The sequence below is a fragment of the Labrus mixtus genome, chromosome 6, assembly GCF_963584025.1.
Source record: "Labrus mixtus chromosome 6, fLabMix1.1, whole genome shotgun sequence".
Lineage (NCBI taxonomy): Eukaryota > Metazoa > Chordata > Actinopteri > Labriformes > Labridae > Labrus > Labrus mixtus.
In genome coordinates this window covers 16,349,331-16,362,205 of record NC_083617.1, presented here as the reverse complement: position 1 = coordinate 16,362,205, position 12,875 = coordinate 16,349,331, and the positions used below count along the sequence as shown (strand labels likewise).

The 12,875-nt window shown below is 41.1% G+C and overlaps 1 protein-coding gene across 1 annotated transcript in view; it reads left to right on the top strand.

Moving 5' to 3' along the window:
- The window catches only part of ehbp1 (EH domain binding protein 1), a 146,707-nt gene that overhangs the window by 57,437 nt on the left and 76,395 nt on the right, over positions 1–12,875 (top strand). The window contains 1 exon segment of the mRNA XM_061040269.1: positions 12,479–12,657. Coding sequence (XP_060896252.1) covers positions 12,479–12,657 — 179 coding nt within the window.

The following is a 12,875-nucleotide window of genomic DNA, read 5'->3' as shown; positions in this document are numbered from 1 at the left end:
CACCAGATTGTCCAGAGGTAATATGAAAACCTCATGTTTGTCATGCCAGTGTGTCCATCTATTGTCATGTCAGGAAGATATAGATCCTCTAAGGCGTCAAGTTTAAGTTTAGTATCTGCGAAGGAGCTGGAAGGATGGAAATATCTGTGGGATTAATGTAAATGAACAGACGAAGTTCCTGTTGGGCGGGTTGTGAGCTCTGTCTGGTCTGATTCAGTCCATCTCTTTCCCCGGGGCTGATTTCACCCCTCCCAGTAATTCAGTGATCCCCTGCTCCTCCTTTCTGTTTCATCTCCATCTCTATTCCACAGTCAGGCCGCTCTACACTTAGATTCTCTGATCTTTGGATTTTCATCAAGTTTCCGCTTCATGAATTATTTGCCTTATTTTCATATAAAGAAAAGTTGGAAGCTTGTACAAGTCAAAAGTTTGAAGAAAAAACTTCTGTATTATCTTAATATTTTCTCAGAGAATCTCTGACAGAGAAAGACATCTTAAACTGTAAGTTACCAGAACACAATGGTACTGACATGTACATAGACAAGCTGACAGCTTCAAAATAAAACAAAGAAAAAATTGACTTTATTTTGAATTCCTTTGTCTCAACTTTTGTTGTCTGTCTCTGCAATAGAAAGTCAAAAAATAATAGTCCTAATCTAACAGGGATTCTTTACCACCTCTTATTACACCCACTCATTCTTTCTAGAGGAGATAAATGAACCAACACTAGAGGTATGTTTTCTTTCTCCCCTCCACTTGAAGGGCTTGTGTGATTACTTATGTTAATGAAAGGGTTCAAATTAAATTGGAGTTTTGCAGGTTGTGAGAGCTCCTGTGCCGGGGGGAGGCAGAGGCCAGAGCTCTCCTTCCTCTCCAAGACTTTGTTTTCACAGCCCCCTCCTTCAGTTCAGACTACCTCCAAATTGAAATTAGAATAAATTAACATTATTTAATTGAGTTCGCAGAAGGCTGCGATGTTTCTTAATTAGCTTTCACCGAGGTTCGCGGCAGGAGAGGACCACATCCGCACTGTAAGGTGTTACTCAGGTTGTCGTGACGACTCACGGATGTTTTTGGAGGACAGAGGGGAGCCCCAGAGACAAGGACAGTCATCAGTCTTCTGATCTTTGCCCAAGGTCTCTCATCTGGTTATCATTTTATTAGGTCCAAAGTTATTTTATCTTCTCTAATAACTTTGACATACCTTTAACAAAGACTGTGAAGTGTAATATATAAAGAAAAGCAAGCCTTTTGGACCTAACTTTTTCACAAAGACAGTGTTTTATATTTAACTTCGATATTACAAATTCTGTGTTTTTCAGAAGTTGAGATCTGAAAAGGATGTTTCCTGTGTGAGACCTTGACTTCACTGCATGTCTCATTTGCTTGTGAGAATGAATTAATCTTATGTTTTAAGCATTTTTCTCCAAACTTGGAGGCCTTTACCAATATGAGTGCTAGTATCGGTTGCTTGAGGTAAAGTTTTATAAAGGAAAAAAAAAAATTCACATCTTGCAATTATTATGCATAATTGTCAATAAAGTAGATAGATGACCATTTTAAAAGATATCAAACAGAAGTCACAAGATTTACTTTGCTTTAAAAATCTTGAAATTCAAAATGCAGATCTGACTATCTCACGCACCAGTGATAGTTTTTGAACATTTGCTCAAAATCTTCAGTCTGTTTTAAAAGGGAACTATTCATAACAACCGTTGCTCCATGATAGACTTAGTTTTCTCTCAGTCAATGGTGTGAATGTGATTATTTCAATTCTGGTTGGCAAATTGGCACTTTGCATAGAAGCCTTTGCCATTAGTGTGTGATTGTGTGTGAAAGAGTATATGTGACATGCAGTGTAAAACCCTTGGAGTAGTCAAAAGACCAGGAAAGTGCTGTATAAGTGCAGACCATTTACTGTTTACCATAGCGGTCCATTTCTAAGACCGAGGCATCGAACACTCAGTTACTCCCCTTGGCCACATTGGCCTCTCCATAAGCTGTGTAATATTAGAAGAATAATCCTTGAGAGGAAATAGGCTAAGTCAGTACCTCTCTATGTCTTGCCTTTTCCCAGTGTGGACCCCTCCCCAACTCTTTGCAGTCTCTGAGTGGTCTGTCATTGGATCTTGTGGGAGAGAGGAGACCCAGTTTCTTCTGACATGCAGTTTAGGTCCGATCATTGGGCTTCCTGTTGTTGTTTCATGCTGCAGGGCATCGCTGTCATCAAGTCTGGTCGGGGGGGTTATAAGAATACTGAACAATTTCAACTGTTGATTCTGTTTAAGGGAATGTTAAGATAATTCTACAAGGGTCAAGTTGTGTAAGGGTGCGGTGCCCAAGCACGCTTCAACCCTAAAGTCCAGTTCGTTTTGGCGAGTGTGACCGCTCCGTGCCGTGCTCGGGCACGGTACACTTCTGGCTACACAACGCGCTCTCTCTCTCTCTCTCTCTCTCTCTCTCTCTTTCTCTTTCTCTTTCTCTTTCTCTTAATCGTAATCGTGCTTAAGCCCGGATAGTCCTGTGTAGTGTGACAGCGGGCCGAGCCAGCCAGCGTGGGAATGGCGCAGCGGGGGGCCAATCGTGCTTGAGTACGGCACGGTACAGATAGCTAGTGTGACCGCGCCCTAAGGGTCTGTTTTTGAGTATTAAATTGACATGACCAAATGATAGTCAAGTGTTTGTATCAATTAATTCTGGGACTCAGGGAATAGGGAATGTTAGAGAAAATTGAAATGTTATCAAGTTCAGGGACTGTTTTAAATTCTGTTTTATGTACAGTTTCCATGAAAGAACAGGCATGAGTAATGTGTGCATCTTATGTGTGTTGTGGGGGATATACTTTGATCCAGTTACTGTAATGCTGCTATCATTTTTCCACCTCTTCCTCTGTTGGGTGCATGTCGAGTTCACAAGTTAAGCACTGCAAAGAGCTTGCTCTCCTCAATACCCGCGCCGACTGGTGTAAAAGGGCCTTCCGCAAAGCGCCTCTTGTAATCTGCCTTTGGTAAGTCCTCCTTAGTTTTATCTGCCAAGGATTACCTCACAAGCTGCAAGCAGGAGAGAACGAGGGAGACGCAGAGCACAGGAGAGAGAAATGAAAAGCAAGTCAAACAGAAAACGATGAAGATGGAACAAAATGAAAACAAATCGCTGTGTAATCTCTGAAAGAGAGAGACCTGCTTTAGAGTTGAAGGGAAGTTTCCTTCGCCGCTCATTTGGAGAGGGAATTGACTAATCCCTCCATGATTGATGTCTGCTATGAGAGGCTCTATAACCAGCTAATAGGGCTTATGAGGATGACCAGAAAGTCCTTTGTGTGTGCGTGCCTGTGTCTTCATATATGAATGAACCAAACCTTTTTGTCTTGTGTGTCCTCTATCCAGTGGTCAGAGAGACCAGGGGTTTGAATGACATAGCGGCTGAAGAAGGGGTAACTTTATCTTAATCTGGTCTTAATCTGCCCCAGTCCTCCAGGTGTGTGGGAGCTTAAACTCAGAAGGATCCAGGGTTTTGGGGTGAAGTTTAAGGGGGCTTCGGGTGAGGAGATAGAAGTCCATGCACTTGAAAACTCCTTCAAGCCCCAAGACGTCTAAGACCCCCCACACATTGTTGAAAACCGCGCTCACTTAGTCATGCCATACCTTCCTCCCGTCATCCTTAAGTGGCCCCCACTACATTTTAATTGAATTAAACCAACCGTTCTCCATAATTTAAAAAGTACCTTAGAAGTACCGTATGAATTAGTCTGTGTGATTTGTTTTTCAAAATGTGTGTGTGTGTGTGTGTGCACCTGTGCCTGTGTTTGAGGAGAGGAGAGCGAGTATAGAAATGATAAGGCTTTAATTGCCTCTGTATAAAGCCCTCCAGCACCCCTGCTGTTGGACTGTTACGGTATGCAGGTGTGTGCTCTTGGGTGTTATAGGAAATACTAAGTGGCGTTTTTTGGTGCTTATCTGGTTGATCTCGGAGTGGGATCATTCCCTTAGCTTTTAATTGAGCATTCTCAAAGGAGCTCAGTTTTCTTTCTTCAAAAAAGTTTAATCATGCAGTCCTATGTTGGTCAAAATGCATTCCGAACATGAATACATATGGCATGTTTCTTCATTTCTTCGTCTTGGTTGGATTTATGGTTAGAAAGCAGCAGTTGGGACCCCAGTTTTCAGCTGAAGTTGGTAGCTGCTCCTTGAAATCAAAGGCATTTCAGGCAGCCATTTCTCTAAACGTACAGCTCAAGAGAAACCTAACGAGCACAGCTTATTTTCGCCCAATTTCTATTTTGGTGTTTAAATTTAGGAATAGGAAGTCCATCTATTGGAAAAGAGTGGATCATACCTTTGATCCACAAGTAGTCCACAGTGAATCCAACTATGTAGTGCCTGAAAAATATGGTCACTCACTGTCTTCCGGATTTATTAACATGAAACTTACTAAACACCACATGCCATGGAATGGTGCAGCAATGGAGCGTTATTAGAAGACTTGCAAATTAGGATGTGTTGGTTCTGATGGTCAACCCCTGTCAGTAACTCACACACACCCAAATCTGATTCACCAGTAAATTAGATATGAAGATAAAAATGTGTTCCTGCATGACTGATCTTAAGAAACTACTTTAACTAATGCCTCACCTGTGTTCACATTTACTCTCCCTCCTTTTTTATCTCTTTACTTATCGATACTTCCTCCTATACTCTGGATGCTCTTGTCATTCTCTTCTTCATGGTCTCTGTCCGTTTGTGGCGTTCCTCCCACCACACCCTTCCTCCGTCTGCATGTGTGTGTTGATGCATGTGTATTCTGATCAGGAGTCAAAGGGGTGACTTTGTAATTATGTTCATTTTAATTGGCTGTGCTATCACCCCTCTCATCACTTTGGGGCCCACGCTGCACTGGACAATGGCAGTCTGTAGTGGGGGGGAGGGGGGGTGCACAACTGCTCTGTCAAGACCCCCCCCCCCCCCCCCCCCCCACACACACACACACACACACTCACTCTCCTTACCTGCGGAACATAATTCCTAAAGTGGCCTCCTTAATGAGTTTTCCTTTCCAAGGCTTAGATTAATTGATAAATGGCTGCATTATCAGTGCTGCTGATCTCTGAATCCATTGCACCACTAATTTGTTTGTTGAACATGGCAGTTAAAGGAGATTAATACGTTATAGATTTATAAGAGCCACCCCCACCCCGTCTCCTCCTTCTCCCAAAGCTTATTTATTTATCTGAGGAAGATGAGGGGATGAAGGAAGAGCAAAGAGAGGGGTGACTTTAAGAGTCTATTTCAGGATTCTAGAAAATGAAGGTCTTCAAATATACTTTTTTGGGGGGTATTTTGTGTTTACAGGAAGTGATGAGACAGTCAGGAAACAGAGAGAGGGGAGGGCAGGGGGCATAAGATGCAACACAGATCTGGACCAGCAACATTTTTATGTAACTATTATACCATCCAACATTTTCACTCTTTTTCTGTACATATCTGAAAGTCAAACACAGTTAAACTTGACTGGTTTTGTAAAGCAACAGATATTGATGTTAAAATGTTAAACATCCAATGATTTTTATACAGTATATAGCCAAAGTAGTGATTCTATTTTATTTTTTTCTAAATTTTGAGCAAAACTCAACTGTTGAAACGTGTCAGTTCTCTCTGTTTAAAAGACACAGATGTGAAATTAAGGCATGTTTTATTTACTGTCATGATTACATCATAGTGACACCACAGGAAAAAACGAATTCTCCTGAACTTCACTGATTTGGAAGCTGGTAACAGACCAAGTCAACACATAAAAAAAAGTTGCAGAATATTGGCACTGCATTTTAGTTATGTGTCATAACAGGAACTTGGCTTGAGTGTGATACAAAAATACTGTAAGGGAATAGACTCTGAACTACTGATTATAGAAGTTTTAAATTCATTGTTGACCTTTCATGATGTAAGTGGTATATGAGGAGAAGTCTGATAGTTGTTTGTAATGTCAGGTGGTTCCGTGTAAACGTAAGCAAGGCAGAGATGGATATATTTTCACCATCAATACTGTCATTGATATTGTCTAGTTTAGTTCCTATCTAGATCACGGCTTCCGTACCGCATTACCGCACACACAGGCACAAACATTCAATCCCAACCCTATCCACCCTGCGTGCATGTCTCTTTTTTTCCCCTCAGCCAAAGCCAATTTGCAAAGGCGTGAGTGTGGGTAATGCTACTGCTGTTTCCATGACAAGCTAAAGCCAGTGCTTACACCGCATTATACCCCTGTGTTACACGTTAGGCGAGCAAGCGGGCGGGTGGGCACACTGCAAGTTGGCACAGTCACTCGTTTGTCTGCCTCCTCCTCCAAACTGTGTTTATTCATGATTTTATTTTCATTGAATGCTTTTTATTTCAATTTCAAAGCCTTTTTCTGTCCTCGCCTGTTTTATTTTTCTGCTTTGCATGGTTATGCCTTTGGAGCAGAATAGGCCTTGGAAGCAAAACAGTACTGGAAAAGGGAACCGCTTTTTCCCTGATTTTTGCATTTTACATCTCAGTAGCCAACTGCTGCAAGGCCCTCTGTCTTGGCCTGCCGGTTCACTGCTAGATGGGAAGTGTATTTTCTTCGGAGCGAATCACTAGCAACCCCCAAACACTATCATAATGAATGTATTTACATATTTTCATACTTTGTGTTATTGCACATAGCCTTAGCATAAACATTTGTGAAACAAGATGGAACATACAGTCCTATTTCATCTGACAAGGTGGCAAAGCATCTGCATGCCTTGCTCAAGGAAGCTGTCTTTTATATGTTTTACCTCCCCGTGAGCTATCCGAGTGTAAAGGGTTATTATTCCTCAACTGTTCACACACACCAAATAAAGCCTGATTTAACATAACGGTGTCTACATGCACACGTGCATACGCCACACACGCCATCTCTCACGGCTCTCTTTGGATGAAGCCCCTCCTCAGTGCGATTACAACAGTAATGCGATATTTCCTTTGTATGTTAATGTGTGTTATTTTTCACGCTACATTTACTCTCCCCTCCTGTTCCAGCCTTTTGTACCCCCCTCCCCTCCATCTTTCCCTATTGTTCCATCCACTCCATATTCCATTTCCATAATTGAACTTTTGATTGGACTTTGCTCCCTCCCCTCCGCTCTTGTGCAGGCGACATTTGAAATCCGAAGCATAATTTCATGGTTTAGATGACGCTGGGCGATCATTCCTCTTTCTTTTCCCTCCCTGTCTTTTCCTAATGTGAAGACGTCGGTCACAGAATGCCGAGATTAAACAAATTGCTTGTTTTGATTGAAGGTGCAATTAAATAATTGAGAACGTTGGTAGTCAGAGCCAAGCCAATCAGATGAGCGCTTTCAGTAGCAGGCTGGACAGGCCACTTAAGTGCACTAACCTTTATCCTCTTAAATGTGAACAGGTATTAATGTTTCTCAAGTGTGTGTGTGTGTGTGTGTGTGTGTACATCTTGAAAAAGAGCTGAACTAAACTAGGTGTCTAAGTGTTTGCCTGAACTAAATGCTTCCAATGCACAATGTTTTTCCAAAGAATAGAAGTGAATATACATATAAAGTTAAACGATATACTTTAGACCTTGTTGTCATTTGAATTGACTCTGTATGTTTTCATGCTTTGCAATATGTGTAGATGTGTGTGTGCTTGGTCTTTTTTCTTCTTTCTTTTTTTGCCGTAGGCTCCTTGAGCGGATTACAAGTTTTAAAGAGTATGAGATTCAACACCTCCTCAAATCTGACACTCTCTGACACTGCTTTGAAGCCATGAAAGTAAGATTGGAAAGACACGGAAGCTCTTTTCTCTCCACAGAGTTGTGGGTTTATGTCATTGGGTCGAGGCCAGTTAAGTTTCCATTGAAGCGTTTTGCCCCAGAGGGAGAGACAAAGCTACCACTTAAGGCATTTCACTTGTATCTTTTTTATGACTCTGAAAGGCCGATAGTAGTAATGTCTTCTATACTCTTTAAGTAATGAATCATGTGTAATGTTTCACTTTGTTTACTTTTGTCCTTCATTAATAAGACTACAAGTGACTTTTTGTCAGATATTTACCACTTTTTGCAGTTATTGACAACGGTGAGGAGTCTGTCTTACTAATCAAGAGGTACTATTGAGTTATTGACTTTCATTTTACAAAAAGTACAACAACATTTTAAACACTTCATCAACTTTTCAGGAGAAAAATAATCTGAGGCATTGCCTTCCACTTGTGTCCAAAAAGTGAAGAAGAAATTGTTCGTATTATAATCCATATTTAAGCCAGGAGTGTGAATCCTTCTTAATATGTTTTACACTTCATATCTTTCCCCTACCTCATCCATGCCATGTGAAATTATTTTTGCTGGGGCGTTTAGTGAGTTAAGTGTTCTCCAGCGCACACAAGCAAGGCAATGTTTGCCAAGATGCTCTAAAAGCTTTTATAAACGGTTTTTGGACTCCTACAGAATAGAAGATCTAAGGGCATTGTCCAAATCTAAAAACAGCAGTTTACAGCTTACGTCTTTGTTTAAGACTTTATATGGACCATGGACAATTTTGTAATTCATATCATGGTTTATCCTCGGTACTCATGTCTTGAATCACATCCAGTCTTTCCAAAAACACATTACTGACACACAGGGGAAAAAAATCCTCCTCCTGACACCAACAGGATCCTGGTCTCTTCCATTCCCAGGTTTTTCCTATCTTGTCATTCAGGCATTGTAGTGAGCTTAACCCCCTTCTTTCTCTCTCACATCGTTTTTTCCCTTCTTCCATTTTTTCCCCCTTTCTTTGCCCCGTCGGATGTATGTTGTTGACACTGAGGCATCAGGAATAATGGAATCTCTTGTCAGTGGCTTGTATTTTTAGCCCAGGCTGTTAGCCCTGTGTATAATAGTAGCAGAGGAGGAGGAAGAGGGGAGGTTATGTGCCACAGATAGTAATGAATGTTGCATTTTCATTTTTTAATATGGAATGTTTGTAGTCCGAGGCAATGCTCCCCGCTAATCCTACCCTCGAGCTCAGCGAGCTACATGGCTGTGTCAGTGTAACAGACACACATCTAGTAACATTCACACAGACAGATAAAAGACAAACACACACACATTACACATACATGTGCACACCTTCCTTAAGGCAAGACAGCCGACTGTTTGATAAGTCAGGGTGCATTTCTGTTCCTCATGAAAATTTCACTCCCCCAGTGTTGGTGTCTTAAGGAAAAGCAGCCACTTTCTGTAAGAGCAGATTTGCTATTAGTTCAATACGTGATGGATGTCGAAGCTGGAGAGTGTAGATGCATTTGTAAACCTTTATCTGGAAGTGGAACGGTCTCGGCCGCCGATTGAGTAACTTACATCACTTTTGGTTGTGATGTACGGAGGGTCATTGCTTGTCATGCGCTGCTGTAGTTGGATGAAGCCCATATTGCTTCAAATCTGGTTTATCAGGAGTGATGAAGAGAATTATTAACGCAGGTTTCTTTTCCTTGCTTTAATGTCTGTGAACCCACTACCACTTTGTTATTTGGCGATTAACTACTCAGAATCATGTTTGATTTAGTAAAGTCACAATGACATTTGTGTTTTATGCGATTGTTTTCTGTTGTGCTCAGAGGGTTGTTTTCCATGAGTTGTGTGGAAGTTTATGGAAAATTAGCCATGTCCCACATGCTAATATGACTTTTTCCCACCCAATGTGTTACACAGGTGTGTGTGTATGTGTGTGTTCTCCGCTGGCGAGGGTGCAGGGTCTGCGGCACTGGAGTGTGCTGTGTGTCTAATTGCTTTAATAGCACCTGGTCTCTAATCCAAGGTAATTAGGGCGCTCAAATTAGACAGCTACTTTCAACCATCACTTGAAAATGCAGAAAGGGAAGGCCTGGAGGAAGACCACTCCACACTGAAACTCTACTAACACATACACACAAACAGTCACTTTTGAAGACACACTAACATGGTGCCAAAAAGCAGAAGATGACAGAAGAAGAAGAAGAAACAAGTTTAGATCAGTTGGTTAAGAAGAATGTGTTTTTAGGTTTTCCTGTTAGTTGAAGTTAATTATTTGACTGGGAAACAACAAAGTTATTTGTTTTTATAGACTTCTCTTCTTCTTCTCATACAGTAATTGCAACACGATTCTCACCGTTATTGACTTCCTCACTCTTTATCTCTCTTTCTCTTCTTCTTTGTTTTCCCTCCATTTGTTTGAGTGGCACGCAGGCATTGTCGAAGCTGCCTAAAAACATGTCTGGAGAAGCTGCGGGGAAAGGTTAAGGCCCCTCTTTTAAAGCCGGAAATGTCAAGTGTCCGCCCCTAAGGCTCCTGCTACCGTTTTCCCTGAACTGAGACTGCTGTAGGGGCAGCTGCATTACTCACACACACACACACACACACACACACACACACACACACACACACACACACACACACACACACACACACACACACACACACACACACACACACACACACACAGGTTAGGAGTTGCTATTAGAAATGGCCTGCAGTCTCTTTCATCTGATTTGGCCCTTGTGGCATCTCAGCAGGCTCCAGGCTTCATGGTCACAGGTTCAACCACAACAATAGAAGAGCCAGAGACATCCAGAGACTACAGCTCACTGACAAATTGTGCTATGACATCAATCTTTGTTCATGCTTGTTGACATTACCCTCTCCCTTTTTGAGTGTTGTAATGTCTGTCAACAGCAAAGACAAAGAAATATCTTATGGAGTGACAAACTTAAAATAATTCAATGTTACATTTGGTCCTGAAGTCTTATGAATTAGGTTTAAATTAGATTAGAGAAATGTCATTCTGCACTTCTAGGTCTCAGCACCCGTCTATATTTATATTTCAAATATAACATCTCAATTCTCTTTACCGATCCCCGGAATAACTTCCTGTCATGGTTTCTTCAGAAGGTTTAAACATGCAACAATTCAGCCCACCATCACTCGAATACCGCTTCCTAAATTTGTAATGACAAATTTGTCTTGGCCCGCATCAGTTCTGTTGCTCTCCTGTTCATGCAGTAGCAGAGAGTCAACAACAGAGGGGGTCGGTCGGCCACCGCAAGCCTTGTTACAATGCCAGATAATCAGTCACACTGTAGTGAACTGTGTTTTCTCCAGGCCTTCACTGTGTGTCTTAAAAACTGGATAAACGTGTTATTGTGGTCAATATCAGGTTGTGAAATGTCCTCATTCACCAGTAAAGGTTAAGCAAAGGTTTGGCTTGTCAAAACTTCACATGCATCCAGATCAGACATCAAGCTTTGACAAGAGTGTCAAGGTTGAAATTTGCATATTGCTGCTGTGCTTTTTTGTTTGTTTTAGACAGTAAACAATCAAAAGAGTGTTGACATGACAGCTCAACCAAAGGGCCTGACATCAGAAGTATGGTGGTATGTAAAGTCATATTACCTAAACAGAATGTCTTAAACATGGGTCGGTAAAGCAGATTTAGTCGTCATTTTGGTAATGTACTAAAATAGCTCTGTATATTTGTATATATTGATCCTGCAAATTAAAAGTCATCTGATTTTTTTATTTTTTATTTATACAGAAGCATTTAAAAGTTCAATTGAGCATGATGCAATCCTGCTGAAACATATTGAGTCATCTAATAAAGGAAGTCTGCCTTATTAGTTATATGGTAATGTCCTATTATGACATATAATTGTAATATATTCTTGGATTTTAAACACATTTCATAGTCTTCTTGATCACTAGCCTCTAATGAATTTAATCAAATCTCAGTGACATTTTTGCCGTTTCTCTCCAAAGCGATCTGAAAGAATTAGCCCATATCTATCGCAGCATAACCAGATTAGTGAATAGCCAGCTGAATAATCAGAGTAGCATTGGTTCTGCTGGCTGTCAAGAGGAGGACCAGTGTCTCCACGCCACCAAGGATTTGTGGGATTTTGAGTCTGGGAGAGGAAAGGCTCCTAATGGTGAAAGCTTTCAACCCAGATAAGACTTCAAAGGCGGAGCTAATTAATAAGATGTTTACATTATCCACGGTCATACACTGCTTTGTACATGACCCTTCATTATGCTGTGTGCGCGTACGTGCATGTGTTGGCTCATTGTATGTTAGTAAAGCAAGCTAATTGGTCCGGAGGAGGTTTCCAAGTAAAGCATTTTATTTAGAAGTATGTTTATAATAAAAATAGCTTTAATGTAAAGGAAAGGGGATGACAATGTAGGTAAACTCTAAAATAACCATAAGACACTTGACCATAAACCCACTTATTTTATGTCATTTATTTAACCTTTATTCAACTTGGAAAATAAACCTGCTGAGTTTCCCCTTCACTCTTTTTTAAGAGTGTCCTGGCACTCATCAATCAGTAATAAAAAGTCCTTCAAACTAAAAACATTTTTTCTCCTCTTTTCTCGATACTTCCACCATGTTCTTTTCCATCCCCTGTAATAAGCGTTATTACTTTATCTTCCTCCTCTCCTCCTGCAGCCTAGCCCCGTCCCCAGCCCAGTTCTGGGAGGGAAGCCCAACGCCAGCCAGTCACTGTTGGCCTGGTGCCGCGAGGTCACCAAGAACTACCGCGGGGTGAAGATCACCAACTTCACCACCTCCTGGAGGAACGGACTGGCCTTCTGTGCCCTGCTGCACCACTTCAGACCCGACACAATGTAAGAAACACACTTGCTTTAATTGTCTATGTATTTTTCAGTGTTAGGGTTAGAATTAAGACAAGAGAGTCTTATTTGATTTTCTGCCGTCCATTATATAGCTGGCCTTCTATTTTTAAATGTTTTTTTGTTTTGGTTTTTTTTGGTTTTTTTCTTAAAGATTTATTTTTGGGCTTTTGTGCCTTTTAATGGAGCAGTGGATAGAGTCGGAAATCAGG